Genomic DNA, 13,832 nt, shown 5'->3' on the forward strand with positions numbered 1-13,832 from the left:
ATCAGATCAAGGCAGGCAGATCACGAGGTCATGAGTTCAAGACCAGCCTGGCCAACGTGGTGAAACCCCGTCTCTACTAAAAGTACAAAAATTAGCTGGGCACATGTCTATAATCCCGGCTACTGGGGAGGCTGAGACAGGAGAATGGCTTGAACCCAGGAGGCGGAGGTTGCAGTGAGCCAAGATCGTGCCACTGTACTCCCACCTGGGTGACAGAGCAAGACTCTGTCTCAAAAACAAACAAACAAACAAAACCAAAACCATCAGATCTTGTGAGAACTCTATCATGAGAAAGCATGGGAGTAACCACCCCCAAGATTCAATCACCTCCCACTGGGTCCCTCCCACGACACATGAGAATTATGGGAACTACAATTTGAGATGAGATTTGGGTGGGGACACAGCCAAACCATATCATGGCATGATCACAAATATTTATCTGATTTCCTTCCCCAAACCCCAATGGAATGACAGTAAAGAACAAAATCATAAATGCGTAAGAATTAAGAAACTATCTCTTGGACAAGTACAGTGGCTCACAACTGTAATCCCAGCACTTTGGGAGGCTGAGGAAGGTAGAGGATTGCTTGACTCCAGAAGTTTGAGACCAGTCTGGGCAACATGGCAAGACCCTGTCTCTACAAAATACAAAAATAAAAAATTATCCAGGCGTGTGCCTGTAGTCCCAGTTACTCAGGAGGCTGAGGTGGGAGAATCACTTGAGCCCATGAGTACAAGGCTGCAGTGAGCTGTGATCACTCCACTGCATTTTAGTGTGGCAGACAAAGTAAAACCTTGTCTCCAAAAAGAAAGAAAAAGAGAGACAGAAAGAGAGAGAAGGGAGGGAGGAAGGGAGGGAGCGAGGGAGGCAAGGAAGGAAGGAAGGAAGGAAGGAAGGAAGGAAAGGAAGGTCTCTGTCCATCATGACAAACCTTGTCTCAAAAAAGAAAAAGAGGAAGACAAAGAAAGAGAGAAGGGAGGGACGGAAGGAAGGAAGGAAGGAAGGAAGGAAGGAAGGAAGGAAGGAAGGAAGGAAGGAAGGAAGGAAGGTCTCTGTCCATCACGACAAACCTTGTCTCAAAAAAGAAAAAGAAAGGGAGACAGAGAAAGAGAAGGAAAGAAGGGAGGAAGGGAGGGAGGGAGGAAGGAAGGAAGGAAGGAAAGAAGGAAGGAGAGGGAGGGAGGGAGGGGAGGTCTCTGTCCATCACAACAAACCTTGTCTCAAAAAAGAAAAAGAGAGGGAGACAAAGAAAGAGAGAAGGGAGGGAGGGAGGGAAGGAAGGAAGGAAGGAAGGAAGGTCTCTTTAAGTCTTGTCCATCAGGACAAAGAGGAAAGAGATTTTAGTGAATTGGGGGGAAATGGAGACTAGACAAGAAAGTGGTAACTGATTGAACAGAGTGGAGAATGGTCACTAAAGTGCCCACAGAGGAGGACAGTGAGGGAAATGGGGTACTTTTCCCCTCGGAACCCCTGAGAGTCTGGGAGGAAGGGGGTGTAGTGTGAAGCTGACACAGGGTGGGGGTGGCTAAAGGTCTACATGCATAATATTCGAGATCCCAAGATGCCCTTCCAAATCCTGCATGGCCAGGAGACTGAGTTCCCCCAACCCTGCAAGAGTCCAGGGGTTTGTCCTCGGGAGAAAATGAACCAGGGGGCTCTGCATGTGGGCACTGGGTTAGGCAGGGACTTGGGGAAAGGTGGAGGGCTGAAAATGAGGATTAAATGAAAGTCTTTCCCCCTAAAAGTGGGACCCTCTGCCGTATTCCTCTGCCCTACTCACAGCACAGAGGCAACCAAAATTATAGCCTCAGGCAGTAAGCTGAAAACCTGTGCAGTCCCAGAGACCAAACCTGTAGACACTGACATTGGGAGGCTGTCCAGTGCCAGGTTGGTTCCTGGCCACCCTGTTGTTCATGAATGCTTTTAGTTGTGTGTGTGTTTTACTTTCACAAAAGTAAAATCAATAAAACATTAAAAACACAGTATCAGAAGGTGATAAGTGCAATGCAGAGAATTCAGATAGGCTGATGCAACTGAGTGCCTGGGGGGCTGTCCTAGGTGGCAGATCAGGGAAGGCCCCTCTGAGGGGGGCCACCATGTGATCTGGAACAGAGGGAGCAGCTGAGAACGCGGCCCTGAGACCAGCGCGTGCTTGGTATCTTTACAGAACCAGAAGAAGGATTGTGTCTTGGGGTCAGGTCACGGGAGAGAGGATGAGACGAAGTTGGTCAGGTGGGCAGGGCCAGATGGTGTAGGTGCTTTGTAAGCCAAGGCTGAGGAGCTCGGGCTATCTCCCAGGTCGGGTGGCGAACCATCGAGGTTTATGGACAGGAGTGTCATGATCTGACCTGGGTGTGGGAGAGTCCCCACGAGTCCTGTTAGAGTGATGGCAGAGGGACCCAGAAGCCGCGGCTGTAGGGGCCAGAGCTGGCAGTGGAGGTGGAGGGAGGCGCGACAGCTGCTGGACTTGGGAGATGGATGGGATGTTGGGGTGAGGGAAAGCGAGGAAGCAAGGAAGGTGATTGCATTTTTGGCTCCAGCTAAAATGAGATGAAAACACTTGAGGAACAGGTTTGGATAGACAGTGAAGAGTCCTGCTTTGACCAGATTGATTTTGCAACTCCTGTGAAAGTGATACTGTCATGGAGGCATTGGTGGTGAGAGTCTGACACCTCAGTTTGAGGGGTCAGGGCTGGAGAGGTGCATTTGGGCGGCATTGGTAAGTAGGTAACCTCCTAGGCAGGGCGCCGGGGCGTGATATTCGCTGTCCGCCCTCCATACTCGCTCCGTGCAGAAGCGGTGCGAGGCGTGCGGGGAACACTAGGTGGCGGTGAAGGCCCTCCTTCCTGCGAGCCCGCGGCCCGGACCTGCAATGTCAGACCCAAACTTCGCGTTGGCCCTGATGTCCCAGGAAGACCCTGGCGTGTGAACAGCCATCTCAGCCACAAACCCAAGAGGTATCTGGAAGCCTTTCCAAGAAGCTTTCCCCAACAGAAAGTAAAACAAAATTAAAATGTGTGCAGCTTTTACAAGGCCAGCTTGCTGCCTGGCCACCCTATTGTTCATGAATGCTTTTAGTTGTGTGTGTGTTTTACCTTCATAAAAGTAAAATCAACAAAACGTTAAATACACAATAATATCAAAAGGTGGTAAGTGCAATGCGGGAAATTCAAATAGGCTGCCACTCCACCTGGGAGGAAGCCCTTAAGAGGAAGCAACCCAAGTCCTCAAAGAGGTGAAAACCCCATTTTACAGAAAAGGAAACAGGCTGGATAGGTGATAGGACTTGCCCCAGGCCACAGGGCCAGGAAGCCACATGGCTTGGACTGAACCCGGTCTGGTCCTGGGTGCCTCCTCGTGGAGGAGGGAAGTGGTTGTTGCTGGAAGAAAATGAGCCAGTGTTCAAACAAGCGGGCAGTGACGCCAGGATGGGGTCCCCAGGAGGGGACGCGGGCCCTGGGTGTCCCGAGGTTTCCGATTCTTCCTTAGTCATCAGTGTAAGGCATCTGAACGAGGCTTTTATGTTGTCAAGCACCCTTTGGGGTCACACATCTGTGCGGAGAGCTAGAACTGAATTTGCACCCAGGGCTCCTGACTCCCCGTCCAGTGGCCTTTCCACAAAGGAAACACAACGTGTTTCACCTGGGCATCCGTGAGATGGGGGCCAGACTGCAAGGCACCTGAGACACAGGATCGCACAGGTTGGAAAAGGCTCCGCAACCCTAAGAAGCTCTTGAGAACCGCGATGCTGGGAGATTCCTGAGGAATCATCCAGCCTCAGGAGGCTCAGCCCAGTCCTCCCCACTCCGCCTCCATGTGGGAGCAAAGCGCCCAGAGGTCAGGCTGGAGGCCCCCGCCAGCTGATCCAGCCCAGCCCTTCTCTCTCCGCAGTTTGAGATCCGACAGCTGCGCGCACACCTGGCGCAGCAGGACCTGGACCTGGCTGCGGAGCGCGAGGCGGCGCTCCAGGCCCCGCACGTGCTCAGCCAGCCGCGCAGCCGCTTCAAAGTGGTGGAGGCCGGCACGTGGGACGAGGAGACAGCGGCCGAGAGCGTCGTGGAGGAGCTGCAGCCCTCGCAAGGTAAGCCTGCATCTCCACCCGGCCCCAGAGTGCCATGGCCAGGGGTGCCCCTCGCCCCCCTCTCGCGCCCCGGGACCGTGTGCAGAGTGGGTGGGGTTCCTTGCCCCTCCTTAACTCGTGATTGGGGGACACCCTCGGGTCCGTAGCCTTGGTACTGCCTGTCAGAGCCCAGGAGAGTATGTAGTCCAGCCACCGACCCAAACTAGAAATGACTCGTCCCCATTTCATGCCTGTGGCCACCGGCGTGCGTTGTGTGCGGTGTCTTCCCTGTCCTCACGGCAGCCAGAGGAGGAGGTGTGACTTTCCTGTTGTATGGCTAAGAAACTGAGACCCAGGAAAGCCGTCCAAAGGCGTATCGCTAATAAGTGGCAGAGCCAGGCTTCCAGACAGAGGTATGGGGCTTCCTACTGGAATGCCACCTACTGGGGCCCAAATAAGTCCAGGCCCGGGGCCACAGCAGCCCAGAGCCTGAGCCTTGCAGACGGTGAGAATTCATGGGACAGTGATGTTAGTGGAGATGGGAACACGAGCCACAGTCCAGGGTAGGGTCCTGTATGGAAGGGAGTTATTTCTAAATTCAAATCCCAACTCTTCTATCAGCCAGTTATGTGATGGGAGTCTCTTGGGGGCTCAGTTTTGCTAGCTGTCAAATAGGAGCAGTACTGAGGCTTCCTCACAGGGCTGCTGCGAGGCTCAGAGGTTTCGGGAATTGCACGGGGCCACCCAAGCCAGGAAATGGTGGCGCTGGACTGTGAATTCGGGCTACGGGACCCAAAACCCCAGCTTCATCCAGGAGCCACTCTTCCTTGGCATGCCGTGTCCCCTCCAGGGCAGTGAGGAGACAGCCGGGCAAGTTGAGCAGGTCGGGAGGCAAGAGGCCTGAGCTCCAGTCTCTGCCACTTCCCAGCTCCGTGACTGGAGGCTTAAGCGTTCCCTTCTGTAAAATGGACTCCTAGCTCAGTTCGTCTGCCTCACAGGACCTATGAGGAACCGATGGCTGTGAGGAAGCTCTAAGGGCTGTAAGGCACTGCAACACACTGCAAACAGCTTTTGGGAAATGAATGGTCGCTTTTTTTTTTTTTTTTTTTTTGAGACAGGGTCTCACTCCTGGAGTGCAGTGGTATCATAATAGTTCACTGCCACCTCAGACTCCTGGGCTCAAGTGACCCTCCCACCTCAGCCTCCTGAGTAGCTGGGTTCATACGTGTACACCATCTCACCCAACTAATGTTTGTATTTTATTTTTGTAGAGATGGGGTCTTGCTATGTTGCCCAGGCTGGTCTCAAACTCTTGGCCTCAAGTGGATCCTCCTGCCTCAGCCATTGAAAGTGCTGGGTTTACAGGCATGAGCCACTGTGTCCAGCCACTCTTTTGAGAGATCTTCAGATCTTAGAAACATAGGATTTGGGGGCTAGAGGGGACTTCTGGGTCCACCCCTTCAGCTGATGTGAGAATCCCCTCTATAACTCCCTGCCATGAGCCGTGCAGCCGCAGCTCGCCCTCCTCTAAGAATAAGTGCTTCATATCTCCCTGGGGAACCCACCCCACCTCCACACGGCTCTGCCTGTAAGAAAGTTCTTCCTCAGACTGCACTGAGGCCTGGTCCCTTGCTCCTGCCTCCCTGCTGGCCATGGGTTTCACGCACAGGCAGTGCCATCCCATCTGAGACCGTTTAGAGATTGTTTCTCCTCCAGGGACGTCACCTGCATTTCCACAGTCAACCTTCAGGGGACGCGCTCTCCAAGTTCTTGCTGTACTGCCTCCTCCCAGAGCTCTCCAGTGTTTTGGTCCCTCTCAGAGTAACATCCACAAATGAATGCAGTTACTGGGGTGCTGCAAGCCCAAGGCAGAATGTTGAGGGGGGCACTCTTGCTTTTTTTTCTGGACCCAGGACCCCCACGATGCAGCCAGAAGGCTCCTGAGGTTGTGGGGACCACTTGGCTGAGCTCATAGCTGACCCAGCCTTACGTACTCCCCACACAGCTCATCTGAGCCGTGTGTCCCGGCAGCCCTGCCTTGGGCAACAGGCTTTTTGTAGCCTCGTGCAGAACTTCGTAGAACTTCGTAGTCATCAGTGTTCATCTGTAGCTTGTTTGATTCCTGCCTTTACTCCAGGGCTTGGTAGGTCCTGATTCACAACCCATTGCCAATTCCTGATTAATTGAAACAGTCCCCTTCTTCATCTTCATCATTCAGCCTTTATTATGTCTGGACCTTGCCCAGCTCCCTGCCCTCTGCAGTCTCCTCTTCCCTCTGCAGTCTCCCCTACCCCACCATACCGTGATTGTTCCAAAAATCTTTCACACCACTCCCCGACTTCTGCCTTTCCTGGTTCCCTGTGTCCCTCAGGAAAAAGCCCACGCCCCTTAGGCTGGTGGATTAGTTTGCTGGGACGACCATAACAAAATGCCACAGACTGGCTAGCACAAACTCCAGCAACGTATTGTCTCACGGTGCTGGGGCCGGAACCTGAGATCAGGGTTGGGCGTGGATGCTTCCCTCCGGGGGCTGGGAGTGAGAATCTGTCCCAGGCCTCCCCCTGGCTCCTGGTGGCGGCTGGCAGTCCTCGGCATCCATGGCTTACAGTAGCATCACCCTGCTCTGTCTTCTTCATCTGCACATGGCGTCCTCCCTATGCGCATGTCTGGATCTAGCTTTCCCCTTTTTATAAGGGCCCCAGTCATATAAGGACCTCATCTGACCTAATGACATCTGCAACCGCTTTCTTTCCAAGACCACATCCTGAGGTACTTGGGGTTAAGGCTTCAACATATGAATGAAGAGGTGGTACCCATTCAACCCTTAAGAGGGGGCAGGCACATAAGACCCCTGATGATCTTGCCCCGGGTTGCCTCCTCAGCTTGCTTTTCACTCTAGAGGAATGGAACTTTTAGTTCTGTAAATGTTCTGTGCGGTCTCTGAGTCTCTGCATGCTGTTCACGGGATGGCCCAGCCTGCCTACCAGACTTCTCTTCATGCTTAGAACGCACCTTAGAGTCAGCTCCCAGATCTCCACACCCTTCCCTGGCAACCTTACACCGACTCCCAGGTCTGGATCCTGCTCCGCTGCCATAAGCGTTTATGTGTGTCTCCCCTCTAAACTTACTTCAGGGCCTGCCTCAGCCATTTCTCCATAGTTTGTTGCATTGAATGTAATCTTCAAGCCGGTAACTGATCAAAGAACAAAATAAGGCTCTCTGACATCACTTGTCCTGCTGTGAAGCCCTGCGTCTTCTCTAAGAGCTGAGGCCAGTCAGCAGTAGTTCACCCCAGAGACCCCACAATTGGCTTTCAGCCCCAAGGCTGGTGCTTGTGGAATCTGCCTTCGTATTCTTTTTGAAAGTTCTTCTGGAAGGTGGGAACAACTTTTGCCCACTTTGCCTGGCTTTCTAAGGATGAAAGGAGCAGATTTACAATCTCACAGCCCATTCCAGGATCTTCCTCTGTTACAGCCTCCTGGCTCTGCCCACAGCCAGTCTTGAGGCTGCACCTCACCTGGGGCTTGGGCCTGCCCCGTGATGTTCTTTCTGCAGGTCTCAGCACTCCCGGTATGGCTGCTCTCTGCGACACCTCCTCTGTCTCTCTCATCAGGGTCATTGGCTTTAGAGCTAACAGCATAGCCCTTGTCCCTCAGCCAATGACCTACAAGAGCCTGAATGCCAGATGCCACATTTGAGCCCACAGGGGAGCCAAGATCTGGACTTGGAGGTTCCACAAACAAACCAGCCTTTAAAATACTCCTGCACATTCTAGGAGTGCTCTGAAGCTTTCAGTCCTGCCTGGCCCTCCTGCCCCTCCTCTCTCTGCAATCCCCATAGTGGGCAACTTCCAGGAGGAGGAGGAGGAGGGAGGCAGGGGCAGAATGGAGAAATCGGGTCAGAGTCGAAGGCCACTTGGGGAAACTGATTGGCTATGTGTCACCAGCAGGGTGTCACAGGGTCTGCAGTGTCCCTGCTCACCCTTCTGGAAACTAGGGTAGGGGATATCTGGATAGGGCAGGCCCAGGCCTCCCATAGAGGTGCCAGACATGCACCCCAGGAGCAGGTGCAGATGCCTCTCCATCCAGCCCTGGGGTCCCCCCTGCCCACTCTTCCCTGCTTCTGGGGCATCCCCTGGGTACCTCCCGGCTCTGTGGATGCTGCCTGCCCCAGCCTAGGCAGCTCCCTCCGCACATTGTTTCACAGCCAGCCCCAGAGCATCAACAGCAAAGCCAGTGCCTCCAAGGCAGAGGGCAGAACATGGGGCTGGCGAGGGACACGTGTGATTCACAGCCTCGCATGGTCCAGGGACACAGGGCATCCCCCAGCTGATCTCTCCTTGACCAGGAACTGTGTCCAGGGAGGGATTTTCATGACATTAGAAATTATGGCTGGACAAGCTGAGAGCACTGTAGGCCACTCTGGAGATGAAGTAAGGGCAGTGCTTGTTGCTAACTAACTGTGACCTTCAGGCCAGCGAGGCTCTGAGGCCCACCTCATGCACAGGACACAGACAATCCAGGGATTAACCTACAGACATGAGCCATGAGTCACAGAGCCTCGGGAGGGCCCTGTGTTTTGCAGGGTGGGGGAGGGCAGCCCAGGAGGGCGGGGTGCCAGCCCAAGCCGTGAGGAGGAAGCGGCTCCACAGTCTCAACAGTTGCCAGCAGGTCACAGTCAGACAACGCCAAGCAGCTTCTGTTTAGACTTGCACTAGCACAAATCATTTTTAAAACCTATGCTGCAGAGTTCCAGGCTTTGGGGCCTGCCAAGTTCACAGTGCCCCTGTGTAGTCATTAATACTTCTCTCCCAAATTTATTAGTCTTGAAGCTCGCCCATAACTTATGAATTACAGCCCCTGGTGGGAGTGCCACGGATTTCACCATATATCACAGGGAACCTTCACGTCCCCTATGCTGTTGCAGCATCCAGAGACACTGCTGCAGGGGTGCATGTGGCCAGCCTGCTCTGTGCCTGCCCTCCGCCAGGCAGCCCCAGGGGAGGGAGCTGAGCTGGCACCAGTGCTTGTCCTTGGAGAGGAGCGGGCCTGGGTGATCATGAAGGCAAGACTCTCCACTGGCCTCCAAATGTGTGGGCCTGACCGGGACATCGGGGACCCCAGGAACCCCAGGGCTGTAGGACTAGATCTGAAAGAGCCTCACACAAAGTAGCACTTGAAGCAACCGGAGGGACATGGGTTTAGGACTCAGGTCTGGGTTTGAATTTCAATTTGGCTTTGAACAAGTTACTTCTGTGATCAGGGCTGGCTTCATGGACGCATGACCTGTGTGGTCACACAGGGCCCTAACTTTGGTTCACTGCTCTGCTGTTACCCTCTTGAAATTCTTAATACTTTTTAAACAAGGGACCTAGAAATTATGTAGCTGGTCCTGTCTCAGTCTTAGTGTTTCAAAAATGAAACAGGTGCAGAAGTTCTTCACTGAGAAGGATTGAGCATTTAGTCATATGTGCAGCTCTCATCCCTCGTATACAGTAGGAGTTCAGTGAATATTAGTGCCCTCCCTTGGTGAGGGCTGCCAAGCCATGGAAGAGCAAGTTGGAGTTTGGGAGCAGGGGCCCAAACCAGGAATCGGGGCCTTGCCTTGGGCTTTGGGGCCTAGGTCTGCACAGGGCATGTGGTTGGTGCCTCATGCCCCTCTGCCACACCAGAGTCCATGCAGCCTGACCAGTCCCCACCACCTCCAGGAAGCCTGGCCCAGCTGACTCACCACCTTTTCTCTCCACCTCTGCCTCCTGGCTGGGCAGGTCGGGGGCTCCACCCAAGGGGTAAAACATACATAATGAGCGTTGGCACCACTGCACTTGACGGGCTTTAGGAGGATTAGTCAGGTTGGGTTTGCAAAGTGCTCACACCCTGGGAAGAAAGGCGCCGGGCAGCAGAGAGCAGCTGCCACAGAAAGCACTGAGACTTTGGAGCCAGGGGTTCAGGGAGGCAAGGGATGGCCCTGGGCTAAACATTCATGATCTCAGTGACTCTTACCAGTTCACCAGCAGGGTAGGCATTTGCTATCCCCATTTTATGGGTGAAGAAGCTGAAGCTCAGAGTGGCTAAGGGATCTACCTAAGGCCACACAGCACGTGCCCTGCAGAGCTGGGTTGGCCCTGGGTCTGTTTTGTTCTGAAGCCTTTGTTTGTGCCCATTCTTTCCTGCCCTGCACAACACAGTCCTGTGGGTTCTCCCTGCACGTCTCTAGGGCTCCTCAGGGCTGAATCAAAGCAAACCCCTGGGGGCAGGGGCTTATTCTTAGATGGAAGGTGGGCAGCCCCGTGTGAGGCCAACAGTGTCCGTGAAGTCTGATCTAAGACTGGTCACAGGGCCAGGGTTCCCTCAACTGGTCACAGACTTGGTGGAAATCAAGTTGTTAGTAAGAGAGAGGCACTAAAAAGTGCCAGGAACCAGTCACCAAGATGGATGCCACGGAGGAGGATGGATAAACCGAGTTCTATTTTGGACATGTTGAGTCAGAGGCAGCTGGAGGCCAGCCAGGAGTTGTCCAGGGACGGTCGGCCAGACCAGTCCGAAGCTCAGGAGGGATGTCTGGGCTGAAGGTCACCTGGCTTAGGTTATTTTTATCAACAGCTTGCATGAAGATGTGAGCCTCCTCAATTATGTAGACAACACAGAGAAAGCAGAACGATCTAATACCTTGGTGGGCTGAGCCAGGACTCAGGATGTCTCCAGCAAGCTGAGCCTCTGGGCTGAGCCCAGCAAGCTGACGTTTGCCCAGGGTGATGAGCCCTCCTTGGGGGTTACATGAGTACAGGGTGGGAAAGGCCTGGCCTGGCCTCAGCTCCTGCAGACAAGACCTGGGTGTCCATGCTGGCCACAAGCTCCACATGAGTTGGCAGAGGAGGGCGGTTTCTGAACACGCTCGGAGGATGTGAGGGTGCGTTAGGGCAGTGTGATCACATCGGATCTTGGTGCACTTGGCACAGTCTACTCAATAATCACGGCCTTGCAGCACAGGGGCAGGGAGATCAGTGTGTGAAGTGTGGACCCCTAGGTCTGGAGCTTTGAAAGTAAACACTAGTCCCTCCCTCCGTCCCTCCTCCCATTCTGGTCACAGCTGGAGTCCATAGTGAAGCCTTCAGGGTGGAAAGGCTGGGAAACCAGGGAGGGGTAGAGAATGCACAGGGGCTTTCCAAGGAAAGGAGATCCCAGGAGGGATGTGAGGGGCTTTTTAGGTGGTGGAAGGGCTGTCATAGAGACCATGAGTAGAAATAGGCTTGTCCTTGGTACCTGTGTGGAAGGCAGGACCAGGACCTGTAAGCCTCACACATAGCAGGCACTTCCTGATTAAATGCTAATGGGCCGTTTGACCAGGAGTTGACGTCCTGGGAGGCCCTGACTGTGCTCCCTGCAGGCAGGGACTCCTGGGCTCAATACATGGCAAAGGGTGGACTCACTGTGACTCCACTGAGCACAGATGAATGAGAAGCTGCCCAGGAGCTGGTGACCAGAGCTGCTCCACAAAGAGGCAGGCACGCCCTTCCTAGAGGTGTGCAGGCTGTGGTGGAGACAGCCCTCTCAGGCTGGCATCCAGGGGACTCCTGCACTGGGGACTGGCCAAGGTACCTCTAGTCCCTTCATACTCCGCTGTGATTCCGTCACCTCTTGGAACTTCAGAACCATCTGCCTGTCCCCATCACAATCTGAAAGAGCCTCACCGGTGCCATGGGGGTACAGATGAAGAAAGGCCCAGAGAGGGGATGGGACCTGCTTGAGCCCTCATGGCAGGCCAGTGGCAGCACAAGGACAAGAACTCAGCATCTGGGATTTTCTCATTTACCCTGGCCGCCTCCTGCAAGTGGCTCTTGGGTTAAATCCTACTCACATCACATGGCCCTCTGGAGTCCCTGCAGGTGTGGTCTCAGGATAAAACCAAGATTGACCAGATCCTCCAACCTGGCCCATAGGGCCTGGAGGTCCTGAGCCTCCAGCTTGCAGGGATCAGTTACCCCTGGCTTCCCAGGGTGGCAGCCAGGCTAGACAGCATTGGCAGTACACACAGCATACGGATGCCCAGCTGCAAGAAAAGTGTAGCTGGCTGATGAGGATCAGGGCCTGGGGCCAGCCCAGGGCCCTCCCTCCCTCAACCCCAGCATTAGTGCAAAACATACCTCTGACTGCAGGCATTTACAGATCAAAAGAGGCCAGAAAAGCTTTTAAGAGCCAGGCCCTGCTGTGCTGCCTCCAGCCTCCCAGGGTCAGGGCACACTGGCTTCTGCAGCTCACAGGTGTGCCTGGGAAGGGCTCTCAGAACCCAGGGGGTCTGCTGATGCCATTCCTCAGAGAAGCTCCTGGGGGTGCAGACTCGGGCTCTAGGGGCAGCCCTGGAGCACTTCCAGACTTTCATGGGAGAGAGAGGACAGCCCTCAGCCCTCCCGTGCTGAGGGCTTTCTGGTGCCTGACCCCACCTTAGGCATTGCAGTCTCTGGTCTTCCTGCCACAACTTTGGGGGTGGCCTCTCCCAATCACACCTGACCAAGTTCAGACCTTCCTGTGGCCCCTCACTGCCTTGCTGCCCTTGGAACAAGGCCTAGCTCTTAGGATGGCTTTTGGGGTCTCCGAGCACTTGGCTTTCCTCCCACTCTCAGGCCACTCTGAAAATCTCAACTCTCCTCCCATTCCCTCCCTGCTTCTCTCAGGAGGTGAACCAAGATTCCTTATTTATTTGAAGACAGGGTCTCACTTTGTCACCCAGACTGGAGTGCAGTGGTGTGATCACAGCTCACTGCAGCCTCAGCCGGCCCTCCCACCTCAGCCTCCCTAGTAGTTGGGACCACAGGTGTGCAACACCATGCCCAGCTAATGTTTAAAATTTTTTTGTAGAGATGGGGTCTCCCTATGTTGCCCAGGCTGGTCAATATTTAAGACCCTATTCCCATCCCCCTTGACATGGACAGCCTTTCACCTCCCCTTCTGTAATTTGCTCAGTAATTATGTACTGAGTACCTACTGTATGTAGGAACAGTGCAGGTGGTGGAGATCCCCAGCACCCCAGCTCCCCAGGTCTGTTCCTGTACTGCAGGGAAGGCTGGAGCTGTCAGGTGGATCGAGCCCCAGGGGGCTGTCTGGATGGCAAATCAGCCTTGTGGCTGGCCGTGTATTCCTGCAGATGGGATTTCAAGGCTTCTCTACCGAGGGCAGTGTTTCCGGTGCCCTTGAGAAGTTCAGGCAGTGAAGGCTCAGGCCATCCAGACAAGGAAAAGCCCTGAGAAGTTATTTCCACACCCCTTATTTCAGAGATGGGGAAACGGGACAGAGGGGAAGGGGTCTCTCCAAGTCAGTATTAAGGCAGGTGCTTCATCAGAACCTGGGTCCCCCAGCACCCAGTGCAGTCCAGCCCCTGGGGCAGGTGAGACAGGCAGTCCCCATGGAGAACCAGGAGGCAGCTCCCGTCACACACACCAAGGGCTTCTGTGAGATAGAAGCCTTCTGTTATGGCCGTGGGGGTGGGAACAAGAGTATAAGGGGAAGAGAATGAACTTGATGCACTCACCCTTCTCTGTCCCCACCTCTGTAGAAGCCATGGTGAAGGACGACATGAACAGCTACATCAGTCAGTATTACAATGGGCCCAGCAGTGGTAAGTCTGGGTTGGGGCTGTTCTACATGTGCCAGAACCCCAGCAACCCCTAAACCCGAGGGCAGAGACAACTCGGCCTGGCTCCAGAGCATGCCCATCACCTGGTGCCTGTGAACCATAATTGCAGGCAGTGCTCAAGGTTAAAATATCAGAGCTTCA

At 54.2% G+C, this 13,832-nt stretch overlaps 1 protein-coding gene across 1 annotated transcript in view; it reads left to right on the plus strand.

Annotated features, from left to right (window-relative positions):
• TMEM266 (transmembrane protein 266) overlaps positions 1 to 13,832 on the plus strand; it is a 146,984-nt gene that overhangs the window by 130,636 nt on the left and 2,516 nt on the right. The window contains exons 9-10 of the mRNA XM_025389888.1: positions 3,893 to 4,082; positions 13,611 to 13,673. Coding sequence (XP_025245673.1) covers positions 3,893 to 4,082; positions 13,611 to 13,673 — 253 coding nt within the window. The remainder of the gene's footprint in view (positions 1 to 3,892; positions 4,083 to 13,610; positions 13,674 to 13,832) is intronic.

The sequence above is a fragment of the Theropithecus gelada genome, chromosome 7a (assembly GCF_003255815.1).
Source record: "Theropithecus gelada isolate Dixy chromosome 7a, Tgel_1.0, whole genome shotgun sequence".
Lineage (NCBI taxonomy): Eukaryota > Metazoa > Chordata > Mammalia > Primates > Cercopithecidae > Theropithecus > Theropithecus gelada.